Genomic DNA, 26,581 nt, shown 5'->3' with positions numbered 1-26,581 from the left:
CCCTTTAATCATGCAAAGGGTTCTTTGAGTATTCATGGTTCTATGTAGAAATGTTCATTACTAAAGGAACCATCTTTATAAAGTATGTATAGATAGTGTTAGGACACTAAAGAATGAGTTTGTTTGAATCAATATACTTGAGTTATGTTTCAAAGTAAAACCTACAAATAATTGAATGAGAGACTTGCATGATTTCAGTACTAGGTAACAACTAGGGCCGGATTCAGGAAAGCTTTCTTAAGAAAATACTTGCAAAGGTTCTAAAGACAAACCCTAAGAAGTTTATTGGGATGTTCTTAAATGCATTTCTGAAAGAAATGTTCTTAAATATTCTCTTAAGATATTCAGTTCCTTTTTTGGAAATTTTGCATTATTTTATGTATTCTATGGTGCATTTTGCATCTTAACAAATGCAGCAAAATGGAGGAAATACATTGAACAGTGTGTTTAAATGATAGCAAACAAGAACTAGAGGCGATGGTGAAAGAAACAACCAACAGGAAAAACAAATCATCCTTGCAGAAATCGATAATCATAAGGTTAATAAGGATAATAGTTTACTGTAAGGCTGAGATCACATTTAAGAACAATCTTTTCAATAATACCACTTTAAGAATGAAGTTAAGAAAACACATTTAAGATTTTCTTTCTTTAGATACTTATGAACCCGGCCCCTGATCTTTAAGCCAACAATTCAAAGCAGAGAAAAGCAATTACATTTCTCTAGTTTTGCTATTCAACTGAAGACAGCGTTATAATGCATGTAGAGAGTATGAATAAGGACTCCAAGCACAAGTTATTTACATTGAACTTTATTCCTGAAACACAAGGGATGTGGTAAACAATATTTCCACTCAAAGGTTGCTTGAGGGAAAAATGTCATTCATATCCTCCACAAAACAAAAGTCTTCATTGGTCAAGTGTCCAAACACGTCCTCATCAAAACTCCTGCAGGTATCTAAAGATTAGGTTCAATCTGATAAATAGACAATGAGTAGAAGACTTAGAAACAGAGTGACCGGTTGAAGCAGACTTAACCAAAAACACTAGCACTTAAACCACACCGGGGTCACTCAGAGTACTCTCAGTGAAGGAATAAAACCACAAGTTATAGGAGGCACTGGAAGAGCAAGAACACTCAGTGTGGGAGCGACACCCACAAGGCACTAGAAACATGAAACATTTGTAGATAGGAACAAGGAATGTAGAACCAGACCCTGAAAAATACTGCACACTTTCTGAACACTATGGATTAAACCCACACAAAATGGAAATTATATTTGTTAAAATGGTCCAATTTTAGTCCTCACAGTATCTTTCAGGTCTTGTGAGCAAAAAACACCAACACAGGAAAAAATACATTTTGTAATTATAAACAAACAACCTCAAACATCAAATGACTTAAGCAAGAATAAAGATACATTTGCTTTATATTTGTTGGAAATTAACCTTACAATGTTTATAAATAGCAAATTAACCATTGACAGTTGGGAAAGTTAATTTGTATTGAGCACAGCCATCCCGAAAAATAAATTACAAAACATTTAGGTCTAGAAAAATAGAATTTCATGAAACTTCACTATTACATTTTTTTGTAATGTATCATTTACGTTCCCATTACCTTCTATTAATGGAACATTCGCAAAGTGCTCCAAGCATTTGAAAACAATTTTATTCAAGGTGTGTAATTATGACCCAGGCACCTCATGTAGCCCTCATCTGTGTGGACATCAATGGCCATAAAGTTGGAGCCACAATTGAACAGAGCGCTGTGAGAGGCAGCATATGAGGAAAAACTTCACTTTTTGTTATGCAGCTTTCCAAATACTGCCTTTGACATGACTCTTAGGTTCAAAGCAAGCTCACCAGCACAGCATCTCCACAAGACAACTTAAAACAGAGCAAAGCTGGCAACTTGGGTATTTTTACAGTGATAGGTCCAGTAATCAAATGTATATGGATTATAAACAGTCAACTCCAGCACTCAGTTATATCTCACTTCAGAGAATGTTTTACATACATTTGTCATTAAACAAGAAACTTTTCAGCTTACTATATAAAATAACAGTGGAAGTGCATTCAAATGACCTAAAACACACTGCACAAATCCATGAAGCCTTGACCTCATATAAATAACACAACAAACGATGGACTCAAATCTTTGGAAATAAAGACAACTGGATGGAACATACTACTGACATACATCCCAACCTTTACATTGAGTGTAATAATGTTCCCGCAACCACTTAGCTGTTCTAGGACATGACTTAGTCTAGTGCACTACGTCTGCTGCACAGAAGCAGAAGAGAGCACAGGTGTGTAAGTACTGGTTGCTCTTGCCGACAGCTATTAAGCCTATTTGAGATGGTGGTAGATGCTCTTAAAATTTCTCAAGTGTCAAAGTGACCCTCAACCACTAAATGTAAAACTAAGCATGTTCATCAGAAGGTTTGCTGAAATGCTTAGTTTATGACTCACATCTGACCCTAAGCTGCTGGACATCTCTTTGATTCATACCTCTTTCATATCCAAAGTCTCTTGACTTCAAGACAATGTGACCCATGGTTATTATTTAGAATGAACATAGTGTGTCCAAGTACCAAGTACTGGTGTATAATCAATGAAGTCAAAAGCATCAAAACACAGGCCCTGACACAAATACCGACTTGGTGTCATTGACCATAAAAATGTTTTGGGAAGAAAAAAGAAACCGAATTGTTACTCCACAAAAGATAACACACCTCTGTAGTCAGAGTCATGCCCGTATTAGGAATGCTGAGTCCCAAAAAAAAAAAAAAAAAAGAAAAGACAATTGATGCAGGAAATCAAAGCTATCGCACCTTGTGGTAAAGAAATATGTTCAAAACATGATACCTCTTCTCATGTACAGTTCCCCCATTACTGGTTGTGTGGTGTATTTTTTGAGAGGCTGTCAGTTTTATGCACAGCAGTGTTAGTTTGGATTTTGCAATAGTCATATTTAGACTCTTTAATAGTCTTGTAATTTAGAGGATCAAGTGACGTTAGCAGGAAAAAAGTATGTTTGGCAAAATGTACTGAGTCAGGAACATTGTTTACCAAAAGGCACATGCCACTGGTTTGTCCCATAGAGAAAAAAAAATCTGGGCGGGACACTGAATACAGAATGATGACAGGACTTCTGAGGTCTGCTTAAAACAGGAATCCTCAGTATGTCCATTTATGTTTGAGAAAATGTGTGTAAATGTGAGTAAAATTGGGATTTCACTTTTAAAATAACATAAGCAGACCTATTAAAGTAAAGCACAGACAGAACCCTTGAAAAGTATAACTACTAAGTACATTCCACCTCTGTCTAGCTGTGGAGTAAATGTTTCCTTTAGTGGGCATGCTCCAGTGACACAACCTTTCAGTCTTGAACCAAGTTTAATTTACTGTATATATTTTAATATTGCACTGTGAACTGTTGATGAAAAATTTGTATCTTTGGAGGGGGAAAAAAAGTATTTTACTATGAGAGAAAGAGGGAGCGATATCCTGGGTCCAAAAACTAGAAAAAAAACTTTCTCTGAAGTCTCTGTGTGTTTACATTATTTTTTAATCCTCCTATTCAGAGTTTTGCCTCTGTGGAGTCTGTTTAATCTGGCGGGAATGGACAACAGCTCCAGCCAACAGCTGATCCTCTAGCGCTGCATGGAGGTCTGACCCTCCCAGCTCCAGCAAGGGCTCGAGCCCAGGCACACCTCTCTCCTCAGCCCCCAGCGCCCTGCGCCTCCTCCTCAGGTCTGTATCTCCCTCTTCTCTGCTCTTCTCATCTTTCCGAGGCTCCTGTCCTTCAGGAACTAAATTCTCCTTCAGGTCCCTGCCCCCTTTCTTCAGAGGTTCAGGCGCGTGGCCCTGTTTAATTTTGACCTCATTCTGATTGACGTCTTGCTTTCTGTCTATCACCTGCTGCATCTGGGCCAGTTTCTGGATCTGCTCTTGCATCTTCTGCTCCTTCTCAGCCAGTTTTACAAGCTCGTTATCAGTCTTCTCCTTTTCTTTCTGTAGTCTCTCTGCTTCCAGTCTCCCTTTCTCTAACTGTTCTTTCTCTTGGCGCGCACGTTCCAGCTCTTGCTCTCGTGCCAGCTTCATTTGTTTCTCCCTCTCCTTCCGTTCTCTCTCCACTCTGGCCTGCACTTCCTTCTCGATCTTCTCTTTTTCCAGCCTTTCTTTCTCTATCCTCTCTTTCTCAGCTTCCAGCTGGGCAAGCCTCTGTCTTACTCTCTCCTCTTCTGCTGCAATATCTTCAGGCTTTAGCTGCTCCAGGTCATCTTTGGGCTTTTCTAGTTTGTCTTTGCCAGGGTCAGGCTCACGTTGGCGCAGCGGAACCCCTCTCGCACCCAGCTCTTTCTGCAAGTCTCCATCTACAGGCAGTGCTTCTCCAACACCAACATTGTTCACTCCTTGAGGAGGCTGCTTCTCCTGCTTTTGATTCACCACAGCATCATCTTGTGCTGGGTCATGTTGAGCAGGTATGTCAAGCTCCTCTGCTGCATTTTTCCCACCATGGGCTTGCTGTTCGTGGACATGTGCGATTTCCTGATGGTGCTCTGAGCCCAGTTCAGGAGCTTTCACCTTCCCTGCTCCCTCCATTAGATCAGGCTGCTGGTGCACACCTTTGCCCATTTCTGCTGCAGCTTCAGCTAAACAGAGAACATGATGGGTTATTGTACCGGATCCAGACAAACATGCTCAGGACTGCTCAATTTCAAGAACATTTTGACATCATTACAGTTTCAATTGATGTGGTGCTCATAACAATGAATGAAACGATAACAATTTTAGCACTAAACAGTATTTTAGGTTTCAGACTAACCTCCAGCAACTTTAGGTTCATCCTCTTCCTCCTTCTTCTGATGAATTTCTTTGTGTTGCTCCTCAATGACAGCCAGGAGTTTCTCCTGTTGGTCCAACAGCCTCTTCTGCTGCTCTTGTTGCTCCTTAATTACTTGCAGCAGCACAGCGTGGTCAAGCACCCCCTCTGTAGACATTTAAAATATTCTAATTATCAGGGGCAAGCTTTTACATGATCAGGTATTAGAAGTGCAGACAGCAGATTTCATAATTGGAGTTGATTCATTGGATAAAATATTTTCACTCTGCATTTAAAGTTGAGTGCAGTTCACATGTGGTTGTTCATGCCTGTCACTCTAAATCATGCTTATGGAATTTGCAAATCTGCACTGCAATAATGATAAAGAATTAAAATGGACACCAGTTGATGTTTGGTATTCTGTCAAAACATGAATACTGAATTCAGGGATTTTACCGCAAATGGAAAAACCATTTAAAAATCACATCAACATGTTTTTAATTTTGGATTTTCCAGATCCATAGTACCCTACACAAGAAACTACAGATAAGTAGAAGTAGAATGGAGATTGTGGAAGGAAGCTGAGCATTATTAACAGCAGGGGTCCTAAGGTAGACTGCTACTGCCAAAGCATAAACTGCAAGTTAGAAATCAAAGGAAAAAGAAACAAAGATAACCACAAGCTAGAAGGAAAGAGAGACTCATACCTGCAACAATCTTTTTAATCACTGTGGCAGAGGTCCATGGCACAACAGAGCAGTGGGGCAAGAGAAAGAGAGAAAAACAGACAGAGCAAAGAGTGCCATAATAAAAACCAAGCCAAGCAAGAGAAAAGGGAAATACGATTCACTGCGTTTTCACATGATATTTCATCATATGCTGACAATGCTGATGCATGATCAGTTTGGTGTGACTTCAGAAAAAACAGCATAAAATGTTTAAAAAAACATAAAAGGCTTGAAGGACAGAAAAACCTAAATGAAGAAAACATGGTGCAAAGGCCTACTGACCAGTGGAGGTTACAGCGAGTCAGCAGTCAACTGAGCAAGATGTGCAAGTTTTTATATCCATATAACTTACACAGATGCTTTTTAAAAATAAAAAAAGGTCAGAGTTCACCCTTCATTTTTGATTTTCAATCAAAAGAGCCATTGAGTACAAGTTTTTCAACATCAATAACAAAAGCAGAAAACATTTAATAGAAAATTACACTGAAGCCTCAACACCTAAATATAATAACTTAATGGCCACTTTGACTATAAATTAAATAAAAGAAGGATGGACTCTGACTTTTACATAGCACCGTACACACAGGCATTTCACTCAGTAACTTGGGCCTGAACTCTGATACTGAACTCTTGGAAAATGTTCACTGGGGCAAACAAAATAAGGAAAAAGAAAATGATCATGAGGACAAATGAGTTCCTCTTGGTCTGCTCCTCTTCCCAAGTCTTAAACAGGGAGATAGATTCCCCTCATGGAGAAGACAGGAGACAAAGAAAACATCCTTAATAGAACTCAAACCTAATGAGTGTGATACTAATATGCTCCATTAATTCATTACTCACTCTCAGACATGTGTAAGCACAGGTGCAGACACAGAAAATAAATATAACAAAAAAGCTGTTTACAGCTTTTTTTTTTTTTTTTTTTAAACAGAAATGCTGTTTACACCTGGTTGTTTCAAGTGGCTTGTATCTGCACTGCTACCTGATAAGACTGCAACCACATTTATGCTTGGTAATCAAATACACCTCTGGTTAGTCAGATTGAAATCTGACTGCTGTATGGTGCATAATATGCAAATCAGCTCATATACTTCAAACAATTGGCTGTGTAATCCCTAGTGGTTCTTTTCAAAATTCAGCATTTAAGCCTTAAGCCAGACCTCTTCATGGCCAAAAAAAGGAGCTGCAATATTCATCAGCATATTCACAATTAGATTCTCTGCTCAAGTTATGAGCCCTAATTTACACCATCATTTACTAAAGATGCTTAGCCTTCTGTATTACTCCTCACCTGTCACGGACCATGCAGATAGCGAACGATGATGAAACAAAGTGAAGATCAAAAAAAACTGACACTTTATTTGAACAAGCTCATGCCTACAGATATAAACTCAGATACTTGCAACAAAGGTTGAACTGAAGGAGCAGCAATGCCTCTTTAGTGTTGGCAGTCTGTGGGTGTTTTTCCCCCCTGAAAACAGCTGATGGGGGGATTTTGGTTGTCGAATGAGGCTTGGAGAGACAGATGCATTACACTTGTATAACATCTGGCTAAAATGCAGCTTCCTGAAATGGATTGAGTGATTAGATTTAAATCCGTTTTAAATGTGTCTTGGGTGCATTTTACACCTGCATACATGAATAATCCCTATGTGAATATAACCTCAGGACGCATGAAACAGCCAAGTGTAAAAGGGGTCAGAGTGTCTTAAGGCAAGACACACAGGCATCTTATTCCACTCCCTGAGTCACAAAGGCCCCCGACTAATTTTATTGTACAAGGTCACGTGAGAATGGGAAAAGAAGACTTGGACACTCAATTACTCACTTTCACACAACACACAACACACACACACACACACACACACACACACACACACACACACACAGCTATGCCCACCCTGAGGAAAAAGAAAAATACAGGCACAGAGAATGACAGCTTTTGTTGTTAGCATACGCACTGAAAAGCAACACAGCTACTTTTTGCCACTGACGCTTCAATGAAACACTATGTAAACAGAAACTTCAACTTGTGGCAGCCACTTTATACATAAACATCAATAACGTCAGCTCGCTAAGCTACATTAGTTTCTGTTCTCTGGCACAGTTCTGCATTATAGAAGACAGATTACAACATCTGAGCCTGCAAGAGTTACAGGTGTGCTGAAGGTCTGACCACATCTCTGTGAGTTTAGTAAACTCTCAACAGGATAAAAATCACTTACCCTCCATCTTGTCTCCATCTCCATCCTTCCCATCCTGGCTCTTCTCCTCTTTATGCTCTTGAACGGGAGCCCCATCATGCACCTCAGGCACAGGGACCACAGCCACAGGCTCTGTACAGTGAAATCAGTGAATGGGGTCAAAAGCTCATCTCAAATCCTGAGTGTGCTTAAGCCATTTCAGAACAAATAGCACAGGATAAGATCCCAGGTCCTTCCTAAGAATGTACACCAATGATACTTGATAGACTTTGAATTCAAGGTGATCAAAGATACTCACTGTTTCCAAGCTCAGGTTCAACCGCTTTTTTAATGGTCTCTTCTGATTTATCAGCAGCTGCTTCATTCTTAGCTTGTTCCTTCATTAAAGATGGATCCTTTTGCACCACCACCACTGGCTCCAACTGCTTCTGTTCTTTAGCCCCATCATCCACATCATGGGCCAAACGATTTTCTACACCTTCCTGCTTTTTAGGCACCTCCTTTGCCTTCTCTTGCGGGATCTCTGGTACCTGCCCTGCTTCCTGCTGGGCTAACTTCTGTTCCTCTATAACAGGCTGGTTCTTTTCTTCATCGGGTTTCTCTCGGTTTTTATGCTCCTCTATCTTTCCTTCATGAGGGATGGGTGGCTCATGGCGATGGGCCTCTCCATCAGGCACTGCAACTTCTGCAAAGGGATATTTTTTGTTTTTGTTTCTGTATATCTTAATTTACTTTTACTCTATCTATTTCAATATTTATAGGGTGGGTATCAATAGCAGGACGATATCAGCAGAAAATGCTAGATTATTTGATACAATTCAGTAACAAATCTAGCCTGAAATAACACTCATTCATACTGTGTGGTGTGATGTGATGTTAGTCATATAATTCTACATGTGGGGTCAGTATAGTGTTTGGGTAATTTGAGTTTGAGTGATTACTACCTTCTTAAGTGAGGTGCATTTAAAAATAGCTCATTAAAGCTTAGCAGAAAATTGTCAGATTGGTATTGAACAACACTTCAATTAGTTTGTACAAAAAACAGCCGTAATTCATTTATGCTCAATTCATTTATAACCATTTTCCAACCTCACTTTATCCCATAGAATTAAGCTGTACTGTGCTAAAACTTTCTTTACTATTAATATAAGTTAATATGAAGAGATTTTATTTCAAGCAACATTGGAGCGTTTCTATTGGTCAATTCATCATTAAGTTTATATGATCTATGTTCTGACAGGCATACCTGTATTGTGTCTCATTCAAAAAGCAGTCTGGGCTCTAACCTTTTAACTTCAATTTGAATGGGAGGAACTACACTGTCCTGGGCTGAATGGGCACATATACACTATATGGACAAAAGTATTGGGACACACCTCAAATCATTTCATTTAGGTATTCCATTTAGTTCCACTGCCACAGGTGTATAACATCAAGCACCAAGCCATGCATTCTGCCTTTACAAACATTTATGAAAGAATGGGTCGTTCTAAAGAGCTCACTGAATTTGAGTGTGATACTGGATACTGTAAAAGGACGCCTCCAGTGAAACAAGTCAGTTCACGAAATTTCTTTCCTCTTTGATATTCCACAATCAACTGTGAGTGGAATTACTGAAAAATTTAAGTGGCAGACCCCACACACAGCAGGGTCACAGAGTGCGGAGGTGTGCGGTGCATAAAAGTCAGCAGTGCTCTGCTGACTCAATAACTATGTTCCAAACCTCCTCTGGTATTAACATCACAAAAACTATGCTGGGAGCTTCAAGCCATGGGTTTCCATTACTGAGCAACTGCATGTGTTGGATGGAGTGGTGTAAAGCACCATACCACTGGACTCTGTAGCAGTGGAAAAGTATTATGTGGAGTGACAAAACACGCTTCTCTGTTTGGCAGCCTGTTGGACGAGTCTGGGTTTAGAGAAAGCCAGGAGAATGTTACTTGGCTGACTACACTGTGCCAACTGTAAAGTTTGGTGGAGGAGAAATAATGCTATGGGGCTGTTTTTCAGGGGTTGGCCTAGACCTCTTAATTCCAGTGAAGGGAAATCTCAATGTTTCAGAAAACCAAGACATTTTAGACAACTGTATGCTTCCAAATTTGTGGGAACAGTTTGGGGAACTGTTTCAGAATGACAGTGCCCAAGTGCACAAAGCAAGGTCCATAAAGGCATCACTGGGTGAATTTGGTGTGAAAGAACTTGACTGGCCTGCACAGAGTCCTGACCTCAACACCACTGAACAACTTTGAGTTGAACTAGAATAAGAACCTCGGACCTCACAAATGCTCTTCTCGATGAATTCCTACAGACACACTCCAAAATCTTGTAGAAACCTTCCAGAAAAGTGGAAGCTGCTATAGTTGCAAAGGGGGGACTAACTCCATATGAATGCCCATGGATTTAGAATGGGATGTCAAAAGCTCATGCAGGTCATTTCCAAAACTCAGCTGCCTTATATGAACTTCGTGGCCTGAGGAGTGAACAGGACCTTAAAGATGTTTACATACTACAACAGTTTTACTTTATAATAGGTGAGGAAAATTGAGTTTTTCCCATGATGTGGGCTGTGATGTTAAAATTAAACTTCTATTAGTCTAATTTTTATTCTGTTCTTCTTACTCTTCACTATTTGTCAGTCTGTACAGAACATTGCCTGGAAATATTCACTCAAAAAATCAAAATAAAAGTTTGAAACAAGGAAGAGGCATAGATGGAAAGCAAAACCACAGACATAAACCTGGTGTGATCTAAAAACAAAAAATAACTTAAATGTAAAAAAATAAATAAATAAAAATAATAAAATTATTTAATAAAATAAATTTAATTTATTTACTTTATTTAATGTTTGTTGTATGAAAAACTCCTAAATGCAAACAGCTGACTGATGTCTACATTCATTAAATTGCACTGCATTACCTGCTTCAGGCCGGTCCAACTGCACCTTTTCTTTCTTTTTCATTTCAGGAATATCTATAGGTCCTTTAATCTGTGGTGGCTCAGCCGGGTCCTTCTCCTCTGGGCCCAACTCTTGCCCTGCAGGTGGGACCTGGTCCACGGCAGGCACTGGAGCCACCGGGGTTTCTTCAGCTGAACAGAAAGAGCACAGTCAATAATGCAGCTCCAAAAAATGTAACTTATGCTTTTGGTTCACAATTTCAATGCATCACAACAGATTTTATATTGAGCATGTCTTCTAAAAAAAATGGCTAAAACTTCAGAACACAGCCCTGTTTGTCCATCGCTTCACAGTTAATTCATAGTGAAGAGCAGAGAGACTAGTCATTCACACAACACTGATCAGCAGAGGGCAGCAGAGTATGAGTGACCACAGAGCACAGGCACTGCATTTGGAATTCTCCTGGAGATAAGAGATAGATGGATGCATAGTGCTTTCCATATAACCTTGCCTTTTGTCCTGAGCAAAATAGCTTTTGAATATTTACACTATCTGCACCTCCCTTTATCCTATGGCTCTGGTGCCACAAAGGATTTTTGAGCAATATCATAGAAGAAACACTTTTGGCTACCTAAGAAAAGGTTTAAAAAAAAAAAAAGATTTGTAAATGTGAAGAAACTTTTAAAGGCATCACAAAATGTAAAGGTTCTATAGTACTTGGTGCTGAACCAAAATGAAAATTCTGCTGGGCTAAAAAAACAAACAAAATCAGTCTACATAAAATAAACTTACTAAAATAATTACACTAGTAGGCTACAGTATATGCCACAAAATTAAATGTCCTTGACAAGAGAGAACGGTTGGTTGTCCAAGCCAATGAATTTGTTCAGTTTTAGCTATACTTTGCACTTCAGTACAAACATTTGTGAATTATTTTCTTCATTTAAAAAACAGGCTACAGATAGCATTGGTGTGCTAGCAGCAACTTTTCACTTGCATTGCTTGCTGTATTCTGAATATTGCCAGGATGCTTTCAAGTGGAAACAGTGATTATAAATCGCTTGTCTAATGTCCCTCGTAGAAACTGTGAAATGGTTCCACACAGCTGCTCTGCTGTCCTGCAAACTGTTCAAACATTTCTGTGCCGTCTGCTCAATCACCATTTCTGGTATTTTCATAACCATTATTTTCATAACTACAACCAAGTATTCAATTTTGACACCTAGTTGTAAGCTTATTATTTAATTTTTTTTTTATTGTTTCTTCTTTTGTCAAAATTGTTATTTCTTCATAAAGTGCCATTTTGACCATTTTCTGTGGCTTAAAAAAAAGCAATTAAAAGGGATCTTCCTAGAATACTCATGATATGTAGAGGGTCTTAAAACTTAAAAATAGTTTTTCACTCTCACATCTCATTTACAAAATAGGTTTTCCAAAGAACCATCTACTGCAAGGTTTTAGGGACCTAAAAATGGTTTTCTATGGCACGCCAAAGCACTATTCTGGCACCTTTATTGTTATGGATGTAAAAGAATAATATACTTTCAGAAGGCCACATTGCTTTACACACTTGATGAACCCCAGTCAAGATAAACCAGACTTTCAAAGAAATCCATTCTATCCATCATGGCTGCAGAACAGATTAAAACAGAGGAGACAAAGCGAACAACAAGAGCCAGCAAGACCGTCAAAAGCAGAGCATGGGTTTGTGCAGTCCTGCGCAAGCAGACACACCTCTACTTGGCTGCAGGCTTTTTTACTCACTCCCCCATTCACACTCACTCACTCCCTGAGTCCTGCGTTTCCGCACAGCTGCCCTCACCAGCACGCTGTAAACAGGAAACAGGTGTGGAAGTGGGTGTCCGCTCAGTGATAAATGCCAGTGTCAGTCAGGGGGAAGGGAGGGGGTGCGGTGAGTGAGAGAGAGAGGGGGGACTGGGGGGGGGGAGCGAGAGAGAGAGAGAAAGAGAGAGAAGTGAGAGCAAAGAAAAGGGCTGTTGGGACATAAAGCTGTCTGAACTGCCCTTGTGCACTTTTTTTTTTTTTTTTTTACGATCCTCGTCCCGTTATACAGTGGGGGAATTCGAGTCCCTTCGTCATTTCCTTTGCCCTCTCCTGTATTTGGATGCCCTCCTGCCCCCCTCCCCTGACTGGAGCTAGAACGGGAAAATGCCAGCGGCTGTCTCGCTGCTGCTGCTGTGGGACAGCGCGCACTCAGGTTTGAAGGGCATCATTCAGGTCACACCGCCACTGAAAGGCCTACTTCTGCTCATCCTGCCCTCTCTACACACCATGCACTTTTTCCTCGTTCTCCATTTCTTTCTTTCTCTACATTTGTCTGTTTTCTCTCACTCTCTCCACAGCACAGACATACCGGGGTGTTTGGGCAGCTCTGTCACAGCAAAGCCAGACTGCCTGTTGACTATTTTTGGGGGTATAGCAGGTGGACCTGGTTGTGTCGTCTCACTGGAGATGGACAAAGTGGTGAAGGTGCTCAAGAGCAGAATCCCAAGGCCAACCCACAAAACTAGCTAAAAAGAGGCAGAAAAAGAGGGAGAATCAGAGAAAGCTGATAAACATAAAATGTTGATACATACAAAACTGAATCTTTTCCATTTCATAGCATTTATCCAAGTTGGCCACTAAACAGTAAATACTTCAAGATACAGGCTCAATAAAGGCCACTATATTCATTATTCATGTATATTTATATTCACAAATAGCACTTTGAACTGAGGTGAAATCTATTAAAACGGGTTTTGACCAGCCCAATATCCCCCGGCTCTGTGTGCATTTTTTCAACACCAGTGGCATAACACGCTTCAGGCCACTTGGCATGAAAAAGGGGCACTATCCTGGCAGGGGGGCATTACTCTCTCATGCCAACCCAAACATCTGCTGTGGCCATTATGAAGGGGGGAGGGGAAAAAAAAACAAAAAAACAATTGCCAATTCTCTTTTGTGTATTCCCCAAATTAGGAGTACCACCCTTTTGGGCAGACTCTACTGGCTGGGCAAAGACATTGGGCAATCTTGGAGGCACAGAGAGTGGCCATCAGCCTGTGACGCCCATGGCATGTTGCTGTCACATTGGCGCGACTGTCCTGAATAACGATGAAAGTCATGGTGCTGCCTGTTCAGCGACCACACTTCCTGAACAACATGTGGGCAACGGACAAAACAGAAAGGATCATATTGGCAGAAATGTTGCAGTTTATTTAACACTCAATATGATGGACTTCAGTTTTATTTAATCTGTCTGTTTCTGTGGAGTTGAGTAATTAAAGCGAAAGTCTCAGGCACTCAATAAGACAGACTCTGGCTACACTCTCACACAAACACAAAGTCAACAGCTGTGGGCACCTCTAAGCTAATGACAATATACATTAAAAAGAAGTCATTAAAAAGTAGCTAGTATGTGTGTATGTATGTGCACAAGCTCAAGTACACACATAGCCACTGTGCAAATGCATTTCTCACACTTGTGCACCCACTGTTTCCTCATTCCAACAGCAGAGATTATGCTGAGACATTAAACACTCTCATTTCATATTCTGCTCCTGCCTCAATGAGCCCAACACAGCAAAATGCAAGCCATGTGAATTCACTGTAGGCTGAAAAACCCAAATGTCTTGCTCCATCAATTCCAACAGAGCAGTGCAGGAGAGCAATGCTCTGATGTTTTTAGTTCCAATCAAAGCTGTACTGACTGATTGCAGTTTAAATGAGGCTCTTAGACCGATCTGAAATCAACATACAATGCTAATCATGCATAAGTATCTACAGAGACACAAACATGTGAACACTGACGTGCTTCTTTGGGTGTAGTACCTGAGCTATAAGGCCGTTCTTCATGATTTTCCTGTAGATGAGAGCAGGACAGATAAAACAGATCAAACTGCCCATAGTGGCTCCTGTCAGACCCAGGATAGTCTCCACTGAAAAACACAGTTTTATTATGCCACATGTTATAAAATGTAACAACGATTTATATTATAAATATACAATACTATGCAACACTCAGAGACTTAATTCTAGTCAAAACAGACATTGAATACAAGTTATTCATGTTTCAGGAAATATTTCTGAGGAGATTAGATACAAGATAATCAATCCACTTGCATAACAAAGGGGAAAGAAAAGAAGAAGGGAAAAAATTTATTTTCCAGTTTTTCAGTCCATCCTTCCACTGTGACACTCAACATTATGGGTCTAAAAGGAAGTGCAGTTGTCAAGAAGCTGTTACTTAGGAAAAAAGAAACAGACAAAAGAGAAGTAAAAGTGAAAATAAAACAAAGCTGCTGGTGTTCTCATAGCAATGGACTGGCCACCCCAGAATCCTGACCTCTACATCATTAAATGTGTTTGGGATTACACGGATCATGAAATGCACAAAATTCAACTGATGTCTAAAAATGAACTTTGGAGATGTGGAAAGAAGTCAAAAGTGGTCACACTAAATATTGAAACATTTAAAATTGTATTTAGTTCTTTAGTTTTGTGTAAATTTCTGTTAAATATATGCTTTCTACTTCCATATTGATGCTACCCAACAGCCAATTTGACTGGAAAATAAAGGAAGTATAGTCTCTGACTTTTGCACACTCTATTGTAAAACGAAACACTAGTACTGTTTAAACAACATTGAGTTCTATATGTGGAAAACATCTAATCTTTTGGTTCGCTGCACCACACTTTCATTGCTCTCTCCACAAACCTCTTGCCATCTACTCCCCACGCTGCCCTCACACTGCCGGTCTGGGCACAGGGCCTGCTGTGCATCTTTCATCCTAAGAGCAGCCATATTGTTTCACTCAAATTTATGCCCTTCGGTGTATGTTTCCCTATGGCTGGATTTGTGGCCATGAGGACACTGGCGGCAGTGGAGCCATCATGGAGGACAGAGCTATGCCTCCCCTTTCAATCCCCTTTGTGTGTCTCACCCTCTCCCACTCTATTAGCCTAATTGGGTCCACAGAGCCAAGCAGAATCCATGCCAAGAGTAGCCAATCTCCACAAAGTATGAATAAAACATAGACCATCTTCTGCCTAAAAATGCATGTCTTTATTATCCCGCTTTACTGATAATGAATGAATGCTGCAGAGAGGGAGGAGATGGTGTGACAGAGCATCTGATGGAGAGTTATTTTAAAGAATGGAATAAAGTGAAGTGTGACATCAGCATAAGTGACAGTGCCGTTAAGGTCAAACTGACTAAACTGACTGAGGTAGAGGAATTTAAACAAGTCACTAGGCACACAAAGACAAATACATATTATTGTATGCACACACTAACCATTTGGGATTAGGATACCCCCCAACATAGTGCCGAAGACGATGCAGAGTGTAATGCTCTTGAAGCGAAGGGGTGGCATGTATCCACCAGCAGCAAACGTGCCATCCTTTTGCTGAAAAATACAAACAAGGGACAGGATGATCCACTGAAGCAATGATTAATTTCATATACCATGTGAACAAATATTTCTGGAGCAAACATATGCAGTGAAACATGATGTGACGCATACAAGAAGAAAAGTAACAGCTCTCTCAACTGAACAAAAACTTTCAGCATGTTTGTGAGTCTGTGTCTATGTGGTGGCATCTCAGCTGATTCAGCACAGCAGCAGTAAGAATGAGAGCCAGTGTCTTAGTAGCTTTTATGGAGGAGCTTTCTCCCGCTCATCATCAATCCCAAGTATTTATTTCCCTCCTGAATCTGTCTGCTATGTAGCGGCTGGCTAATGGCTTAAATCACGACCCCAAGCATGGCTAGACACATGTTGTCTGGAGTCGGAGAGTAGCCACACTAGACTTGGTAAGATCCACCAAGAGGGTAAGAATCAGAAGATGTGATCATATTCCAGCATATAGAAAAACTGGCTCTGTCAGATACTTTCATATATGCAGTAGGATTCCCAACGAACAATCTTCAGCATTATGTGCCCTATGGCTTCTTCTCTCTACGTGCCTATCACAGTTTTGATCTCTTTCAAAGTTTTGTTGGTGGGACGGACAATGTTGCAACAAAACAATAGGAGCCATGTTGCTTCTAACGCTTTGTGTGTATTAATACACATAACAGAACATTACTGTATGGTTTCAATTTTTCAAACACAGCAAGTTTGTCCATAAACACCATAATAGTTTCAGATATAATAACATGTGGGTTAACCATTATGTTGATTTTGAAGAGCTGAATTATGGGTGCTGTCTCACAAAGGATTCTCAACTTATGGTTCCATCTCACAACAGCCAACCCCATGAAACATGAAGATCTGGCTCATTTTTATAGAAAAAGAAAATCATACTTTGTAAATATTTAGAAAGTAAAGAATTTATAAACAGTAACACCATCACCGCTGCCACTGTGCTAGTGTATACTGGAGTCATAATTTATATTCTTGATATCTATATAATAATGTCGTTTCCTCTGTTGAGAGTTGATGAGGCCCAGTCTCACCTGCTGCTCAAACAGCATGGTGTTGATAGCCTGTCTGCAGGGCAGGATCATCATGGGGAAGCCGACTGCCACAGACATCATGAAGCCCACTCGGATCATCTCTGTCACCAGGTTGGAGGGGAAATTCATCAACACGTTTCCAGCTATTGTGTCTGTGAAACTCACATAGCCAAAGAATCCCACCTGTAGCACAGGGAAAGAAGAAAAGGCGAAATGAATGAATGAAACAGCAAAGACTACCAAATTTCTTTATTTATCTCTACATAAAAATTCCTATATGGCTACTGACTGATATCTCCATGGTGGCCTTGCTACACAGCATTGCAAGCTTTAGTTCGTCATAGCATTTCTGATGACCTATCAACCTCTCCAGATGGCGCAATAAAATTGTGTTTATTTGACTAAACAATGGTGGAAAACTGTAATGGAACACATTTTTTCCTAAGTCTTTTTGATCCCACAGGCCCCTGCTCCCCCACAGTAAAGAGAAAAAGCAGCAGGACCCTCCCTCCACAAATTGGCCTTGATCTATCCACAGAGGCAAATAGAGGGATCCTCCAGGAACAACACCAGACAGAAGTCCTTGAGAGCACCACAAAGCTCCCTTGCTACTCTGTATACAGCCCCCCTTTTTCCCTGCATTTGTTCAGGCAAAGAAAGCGAGAGGCTATGAAATACAAAAGGGGGAATGTGCAGGAACTAACTGAAAAACACATGAAAGCACTATTAGCTCTCAAGGTAACATTTACACTCTGCAGTTTAGAAAAGAGAAAGGGACAAAGAACAATCTGACAGCATCTTAAATAGCATTCTGCACACAGCTCTCCTGAAAACATTTATGAAGGACTAAAGAAAGGTGGGGACTGATGAAGTGGGTTGATGTTTATGGAGTGGGAGACAGTGCCATTCAGATCCATCCAGTCATTCTCACTTTACCGATTTTCTCAGTTTACACTGAAAAGATAGGCAGCAGGCTTCAGGGAATCACTGTGCACTATGGAACTGACACAGAGAACCACAGAAGACCCAAAAGTAGCTGCAGAAATAGATGGAAATCACAGGTCACAAGAGGTGAACACATACTGGCACTCCTCTCTCCTGTTACTCTGCTCTTTGACAGAAGGATCATGCACATGCTTAGCTCAGCTCCTAAAGCCAACCTTCTTTTTAAAAAAGGGGCAAGATACACATATTTTTTATATAACAAAATAATCCCCTAACATCTCTCACCCTAGAATTTAAAAGTGACCAGAATTTAAAAGGCCCAGTCGCTTGAGTGTGTAGCATAACCACTCCCCTCACCCTTTCTACGTCCCTCTGATACAATACATCCAGTTGCCAAGTTTTGATCACCGACAGAGGTTGGGTTTCCACAAACGGGTTCAGACAGAGGGGCATATATACATTTCTGTGCACTGCTTCAAACATTAATTTTATTTTAAAGCATTCCAATACGACTGAAATCACTCCTGGATCAACCTGTCAGCCTAATCATTCCAACCCTGTCTATGACAATTCTCACATCATTTTCACATATACCAGTTGTCCACATTTTTGTGTTGCAAGTTGCAACAGACTAAAAATGAAGACAAGTTTGAAAAGCACTGTGAATACAATGTATATACTACAGAAATAAGTATGTTTTAAGCCTTTCACATTCAAATGAGCACAGGTGTCAATTTCAAACCTCAAATGAAACAAAAGGAAAATAATGAATCTTTCCATTCTTACTTGCACACACATACACAGGCACACACACATACTTACAGTGATGTAGAAGGTGGTGACAACATTGAGAGAAGAGGTAAAGATGGTACTCATTCTCTTGACTGAGGGCTCATCCAGGCTGTCATATGTTGGCAGCACCTGCCTATAAAACAGAGGAGCTTTTATTCTGCACAAAACACACATCCTCTCAAACACTTCAGAACTCCAGAGCTCTCTTACAATACATAATTATGGTAAAAGGATCATTAATGACATGCACTGTATTTTATGCTTTGGAATTAACGTGATAAAATCATCTTAAGAATACTACAAGTGATCAAAACCTGGCTACATGCATCCACTTCAAATAAAACAAACTCTAGTTAGTGAACTGTGAGCTTAGGCACTAGAGGGAAAGGAAAACATGCAAAAAATGACGTGAAGCAAGGGATAAAGAAGCTCATCATTTATTTCAGACATACAAAAGGCAAAATGGAAAAATGGAGAAAAGGAGAAAAGGAGAGAAGGGTAGAATGGGCAAATGATGAAGAGCTCGCTATCTCTGAGAAACAAAAAAGTCACAAAAAGAACAAAAAAAATCCATATGTGTCATCAGGACAACCAATAAAACTGGAGGCCAATGAAACATTAAATGGGAAATTTACAATGGCTATATATTAGCGACAAGTGCTAGTCAGATTTTAGAACGTTATAAAGTTTCTTGGCAGCCTGGGCTTTTGTTTGGGCCTTCTTTCTCTCACCCACTCGCTGCTCTCTCTCAGACATAGTCTGAGCCCATTCTCGGTTTTATTGGAATATACAGCACTGTGTTATGTGCTTTTTAGCCAAAGCCTGGTCTGGAGCCAAAGGCCAGCCAATCTCATAGCTGGAGCCCACTAGCAATAAAAACTAGGAGAGGGAGGAGAGAGACTGGCTTTGACTGAGTAGGACTGACAATCAATAGCTTTTACAGCCATGCTACATGCACAGCATTCAGACCTTCACTATCTCTTATGAGACATGGAGAACGACCTAGTAAAACCTCCCTTTACAGAATTACAGGCTGTGGGCTGGGTCTGTGCATTTCAGCAAGATTTCATACACCGAAATGCCACTGAACTGAGTGTCTATATTATAAGAAATGGAAAAGTGTTGACACCGTAATTATTTTGTGATACTACTAAAATGATCATGACACCTGCTCTGAAAAGTGTTACTTGAGGCTTTCCATAAGCTGTCATGACAATTTTATGACAGAAATAACACCATTATGGTGTTTACACATTACAGTGGTATTTACACATTAAACATAATTTCTGTGTGCCAAGCTAACACCTCATAGTACTAAAATCAGACTTTACTGTGTATAATAAAGATGACTCATTGAGTCAGTTAAGGTTTACTGACCTCTGTGTATTTAACTACTGCCTTGAGACTAAGGTAAAAATGAATGGTAGGGTAAGGATCCACTAAGGTAAGGGAATTAATTTCACTTGAAAATGAGGTTTCGAATAAGCAGTATTTGATCTTCTATGTGGTTCAAGGGGCATATTAGTGTAAGTAAAGCTAATTAAAGTATATCCAAAGGTGCTTAAAGGGCTTTTTTTGCGGTCAGATCAGGAGTCAAATGTCCTCGTATGGCAGTGGCTTGGCGCTCCAATAATGATTTGGCTTAAGTGGCATCGTGTGACACACTTTCTGACCACTGTCCAAAGAGCCAGAGCCAAGCATCACTCATCACCATCTGAGTGAGCGTTAGAAGGTAACAGTCAGCCACATTACTTCATCACTGTACTCATTAACACTGTAATCCACCACTTACACTTCCTCCACCCCAACACCCTCACTAATGCACACAGTTCTCTAGCATCCAGAAACTCTGACACACCTTTCACACCCAAACACTCTCCACGCACCAGGCACACACATTCTCTCATGTTGACAGAGCAAAGCTGGCTCTGAGAGAACATGCAGATGGCGAACTGCAGTGAGTGAGAGATGAATGGATGAAATAAATGCCTCTTCCTTTTAAATAACAACTTGGCTGACTGAAGTCTCAGATAAAGTCCCAGGGAACACAGAGCATAATACTAAAAAGGTTTGCATCATACCAAAATCAGTCAGTGTTAGACTAAACATCCAGTGAAGTTTAAATAAAAAATAAAAAAAAACAAAACAAATTAGAAATAAAATAAAACATGGCTTAAAAATCGTATATCAGATTTATCTGAGAACTGTCTGGGTATTGTCAGAATATTCTGATGAGCACCTGTGATTGACAGTCCTCAGTTCAACACTCCCACTCCTGCGACACCACTGAAGCTGAACTAAACAAACAGTGCTAAGGGAGGAAAATGAGTGAAACACAGTATACAGACTGATGGTGTTGCACTAGTCTGCTGTGTATAAACATTATTCAGTTTTTATATGGTGACGTCTTAAAGGAGGTAGGATCCTTATGCACGTTCAAATTCAGCTATCCACTCCAACATTGACTGCCAGATGTGCATTTAGACACTGCTAGAGTGGACAACTGAATATGTGACAAACGACAGGCAGACATAGCTTGACAGCTCAGTTATGTTTGCCAGGCTAGCTTTTGCTTGGTTGGTAGCATTCATCTCAAGTTTTTCCCTGACTCAAAAAGAGAAACTGCAGAGGAACATAGTTTTGTTAAAGGTGTGTGAGCAGGACAACCCACACAGCCTTGTGAATGGTGAAGTTACTGCTTACGTACGTGAGACCCAAGATAAGAAATGCCTGGTTTACACATAAAAAGAACTTTGGCAAAATACGACCACATTGGAAAGTTATTCACAGGACATACCTTGCACTTGCATATTTTGTTTCCACAATAGCAAGATTAAAAATGCTTAGGAAAAAAAAAAAAAAAAAAAAAACATACTTAGGTTCCCTGGGCCTTTAACATCTTCTTAGCAAAATGTTCAAATTCAGATTTAAAAGAAGAGAAAAAGTTACAATACAAGGAAAATCTTTAAGCTGATATCAATAACCAACAAACATTTTGCAAAAGAACAGTAAATGAACAATAATTATTGCCTGTAATTCCAATATTAAACTTAGAAAAATTACATTTTCTTATTTACTGACTAGTCTACAATTCTCATGATATCTTAAAGCTCATAGAAGAAAATGAAGACAACTATTATGACTAGAGCTATGATAAACATCATTAACAGCTATGATTAACTATGTCGCATTACTACATCTGAATTTTTGCGTTGCACAATGCATTGTTACACCTCTTTTTACTGACAAATAATATATCAGCCATCCATAAACTGCGCACACTAGTGGACAGGTATTACAATTACACTTAACTATGTCATCATCCTTTCAAAAGTCACAAAAGAATACCCTTTCAGAAGCTCTGGTTCCTTTCTTTTACGTGATCCACAAAATCAAAAGAACGTAGAACGTCATTTGAGGTGTTATTGTTTGTGTTGAAGTATGTCATGAGACAGCATTAGCAAAAATCATTTACCACAGTGAGAAAGTTAGTACCACTAGTGCCACAGTATAATATCCACAGACAGACAGAGATCGAAAGGGAAGCATTTTGCAGGAGGAATTTAGCACAGTCCCAGCTAATAGATGGGGTCCATTTTCTCAGTGCAAACACTTGATACACCAGCAGCTTACAGCTGACTGTTTTATGTCATACCTTCAACAAATTCTGAGAGCAGTCTTAAGGGGGAGGGAGAAAAAAAAAAAATACAGGACTGATATGGGCCATTATGCACAATGAAAATGGAGCCCTATTACCTCTATTACTGTCTATCTGTCCCTCTGTTTGAGGCAACAACAACCTCACTACCTGATAGGGAGACAGGCAGAGGAAGATTGAGCAGGGGGTTAGGGGAGTACTTACGACTGACAGGCGAATGCCATGCCACAGATAGGGATGCAGCGAAAGACGCCGTCCCAGCGTACGTAAATGACCCTGCTGAGCCACAGGCCACTGAGGAGGCCGTGTTTGAAGGAGGACAGCACCATCTGTGGTGGAGGGGAGAGCAGCAGGGTTACAGCATGTCCCATAAAGACAGAAAGGCCGAGAGAGAGAAAGACCTTTGACCAGGCCATTGGGTTGGCCAATGGAAAGAAAGGAAACCCATAGTGAAACATAGAAGCTAAAAAAATGGCAGGCTAATGGAATAGTGTTCCACACTACAGCCAGTGACCACAAAAACTGCATTTGCATCGCCCAGGTTGACAATCGGACGGGCCTGTACAGATAGGGATCGTTTACTGGCACTGTTCTGCATTTGCCAAGACTGACAAAAAAAAAAGACTTTAAATTAAGCCTTCTAACACACTCTGAGGACTTTCACTTACATACAACCTGATGACACAAAGATGATAACATGGTCTCTGAGCAAGGGACATGGTGAATCTCAGGAGCAAGCAGGATATCAAGAAGGAAAATAAAAAAAATAATAAAAAAAAAGATGAAATAAGTAAATGAAAAGTCAGAGGAGATAAAGGATTAACCCTTTGTGGCAAGTGGCCACTTTCCCTTAAAATTTCAGAATATCTGCTGTCCGCTGAACCACAATCACGAGCACTCTTAAGCAAGTCATAGGCCCTCAATGCGGTGAGAGGGAGTCAATGGTTTGAATATTTCACACACAAATGTGCGCACACACCACACACAGAAAGATTAAACTAACACACTCGCACACACAGCTGATTTAGTGAAAATGAAGAGAGAAGAGGGGAGTTGAGGTAATGCAATGATCGGGTTGAGTCCGTGACGGTAGTGCGCTCCAGTCCAGGGCGTGGGCTACTTACGGGTGGCAGCAGAAGGTAGTGGCGATAATTGGCAGACACTGCACCACCCCCTTGATGCGCCAAAGGTGCACTCGCTCCACCCATGACCCACTGATAATGCCGTAACGCAGAGAAGACAACACTATCTAGAAGCAGCCAAGGCAGCGCCCGTCAGGGAAGCGGAGCGTGAGGGGAGTGGGGTGGTTCAGAAAGGAGGGCAAAGGGAAGACACATTTTGGTTAGAGGGTTAAAAGCCAGGCCGACAGGGCACTGCAAGGGTTCAACGCCCCACGAAGTCGGCTCAGGTACCTACACATTATTAAGCAACTATGAAAACAGTTTGAATCTAGGCATTAAAACATAAGACACTAAAAATCTGTCAAATTATTATGTGACAGTTACACTGAGGACATAAAAATGTTATGACACTAACATTAAGTTTCAAATACAACTCTAAAAACAGCGTAGCAGCTCTGTTATTACTGCAGTTGGCAGCACCGCCAGGACACATTACAGCAGTTTTAAAAAATTATTAAGGCTGAATTATGAGTCATTTATGCCAGGCCAGGCCATTACATTAAATGAAACAGATGCATTAGCTGTGACAGGGAAACATTCATTAGCTTGTGATGGATTTTGCTGAAAATTAGAGTAACTTGCACTAATACAAGCATAATGTTTTTGACTAGGGAGGTCTGAGTGGTTGAGGGGGAGTGTGAGTAAAAGGGGCATCATCGTGTCCCTCAATGCATAAGAACCTGGCATTTTAGCTGAAGGTGATTTGTGTTTTGAAACACTCAGTTGTGGAGAAAGAATCATTACATGACCAATATGTGCAGCTCTAAATAATATCTGGGTCAGCAAACTAAGGTTGTGGCATACTGTGATTCCTGGTCAAGTTCTGCTGCCGAAATCAACATCTGGTTACTCTGTCCCTCACCCCTATCTGAATCTACTTCAGTTGAGGTAATAAAACAATGGAACAGCCCTTTAATGAGATTGAGGACTGCCCAAGGAGAAATAGCGAGGCCAACTGGATAAGGGCATGCTAAAAAAAAAGATGGTTTGCATGCAGCACAAAATACTTAACTAGAATTTTGCTTGATAACGACATGAACTGTATAACTCATGTTGTGATGTTTATTATTTGTTTTTTGTGTTTCATTGATTTTATAGCTTTGTTCACCATATTTTGCTGCCTGTGTGAACACTGTAACCCGCTGACATGGTCACTGCAATCAAAAGCAAGACATTCTAAGTGGCTAACACCATGCACATGTAGTATGTGTTATACAGGCAGTACAAGATCGCACAGGCTGAAAACACTACTATGCATCAGGACATTGTGCATGCCAGCCATAATGTAAAGAGATCCTGTCAAAAATTAGCACCCTCGCAAAGGCAAATGCTCACATCTATGTTTAAAATTTTCTATTCCTGCCAACAGCAGATAGCCAACTGAAACGTACTTTAGGAAATATTGTGCTTGACGCTATGTATGATGCTTAATCTCAAAACACACTGGACCACAAGATGGAACCACTCAGAACAGAAAGAGGAGTATACAGGTCAGACTGGATTGAAATTGAAAAAGTGACATATTGCAATTTAATAACACTAAATATAGTTACACTAATATCACAACAGTTTTCTTTATAATCAGTGATGTCTTTATCATTACCAAACTGTTAAATATATACATGCATACACATAATATTACATAATTATATACTCTTTTAAGAGATTTCTTTCAAAAGTTCTTGACATTGTAATGCCATTTAATCAATGTAGCTTTGGTAAAACCTAACGTTTCAACTGTCTTGGTTATGGAAAAGGAGACTTTTATAAAGCACGTAACACAGCAGGCGACTCACCGTGAACATGAAGAGGGTGTAAAAAATCAGTGCCATGGCTGAAAATGACTGGATAGATGACATCATGTTCCTCTGCAGACTCAGAGGTAGCACAATGAACAGTGACACTGCAATCAGCAAAACGACACGGAAGCTGCCTGTTACCTGAGGGGGGTGAGAGGAATCGTACACATCATACATTTCAAACAAAGAGATTACTTTTCTTACATTAGTAAAGAATTTCAATCCACACCTGCAGTACTCCAGGAAAATAACAGCACATTTGTGGGAGAAAAAAAAACTAAAGGTAACTCACCTTAATTTTTATCATTAAATACAACGCAAACTAATAGAACCTTTCTTTCATCTTAGTCTCCAAGCACTGCTTACCTGAAGACCTAATAGCTGAGCAAAGAAGTTGGACCCCAGGTCTGCAATGACGACATAGAAGGCAATACATGTTCCCAGCATTAAGCCTATCATACTAGAGAGAAAACGAGAGAATGGGAAAAATGTAACAGAAAATGTATACTAATTATTTAATACATCATAATATACACTCACCTGCCACTTTATTAGGTACCTAATAAACATAAGCATTAGAATGGGGAAGAAAGGTGATTTAAGTGACTTTGAATGTGGCGTGGTTGTTGGTGCCAGACGGGCTGGTCTGAGTATTTCAGAAACTGCTGATCTACTGTGATTTTCTCGTACAACCATCTCTAGGGTTTACAGAGAATGGTCCGAAAAAAAGAAAATATCTAGTGAGCAGCAGTTGTGTGGATGAAAATGACTTGTTCATGTGAGAGGTCAGAGGAGAATGGGCAGGCTGGTTTGAGATTATAGAAAGGCAACGGTAACTAAAATAACCATTTGTTACAACCAAGGAATGCAGAATACCATCTCTGAACGCACAACACGTCGAACCTTGAAGAAGATGGGCTACAGCAGCAGAAGACCACCCTGGGTGCCACTCCTGTCAGCTAAGAACAGGAAACTGAGATTACAAATCGCAAGGGCTCACCAAAATTGGACAACAGAAGATTGGAAAAATATTGCCTTGTCTGACGAGTCTCGATTTCAGCTGCGACATTCAGATGGTAGGGTC

General features: G+C 40.2%; 1 protein-coding gene across 4 annotated transcripts in view; it reads right to left on the bottom strand.

The window, feature by feature from the left end:
* Window positions 1–796: 796 nt before the first annotated feature.
* The window catches only part of slc38a10 (solute carrier family 38 member 10), a 28,285-nt gene continuing 2,500 nt past the window's right edge, over window positions 797–26,581 (bottom strand). Inside the window, exons 3-17 of one of the 4 annotated variants that reach the window (XM_017696100.2) lie at window positions 25,864–25,957; window positions 25,495–25,638; window positions 23,642–23,766; window positions 22,722–22,846; window positions 18,890–18,992; window positions 17,123–17,305; window positions 15,959–16,070; window positions 14,494–14,600; window positions 13,037–13,193; window positions 10,683–10,853; window positions 8,065–8,451; window positions 7,788–7,898; window positions 5,542–5,562; window positions 4,838–5,002; window positions 797–4,664 (exon numbers count right to left, since the gene is read on the bottom strand). In XM_017696100.2, the coding sequence (XP_017551589.1) occupies window positions 3,586–4,664; window positions 4,838–5,002; window positions 5,542–5,562; window positions 7,788–7,898; window positions 8,065–8,451; window positions 10,683–10,853; window positions 13,037–13,193; window positions 14,494–14,600; window positions 15,959–16,070; window positions 17,123–17,305; window positions 18,890–18,992; window positions 22,722–22,846; window positions 23,642–23,766; window positions 25,495–25,638; window positions 25,864–25,933 (3,060 nt within the window). In that variant the 5' untranslated portion in view covers window positions 25,934–25,957 and the 3' untranslated portion in view covers window positions 797–3,585. The remainder of the gene's footprint in view (window positions 4,665–4,837; window positions 5,003–5,541; window positions 5,563–7,787; window positions 7,899–8,064; window positions 8,452–10,682; window positions 10,854–13,036; window positions 13,194–14,493; window positions 14,601–15,958; window positions 16,071–17,122; window positions 17,306–18,889; window positions 18,993–22,721; window positions 22,847–23,641; window positions 23,767–25,494; window positions 25,639–25,863; window positions 25,958–26,581) is intronic. The other 3 variants (XM_017696097.2, XM_017696095.2, XM_017696099.2) reach the window with 3 other exon arrangements.

The sequence above is a fragment of the Pygocentrus nattereri genome, chromosome 13 (genome assembly GCF_015220715.1).
Source record: "Pygocentrus nattereri isolate fPygNat1 chromosome 13, fPygNat1.pri, whole genome shotgun sequence".
Classification (NCBI taxonomy): domain Eukaryota; kingdom Metazoa; phylum Chordata; class Actinopteri; order Characiformes; family Serrasalmidae; genus Pygocentrus; species Pygocentrus nattereri.
This window is presented reverse-complemented; position numbering and strand designations above follow the sequence as displayed.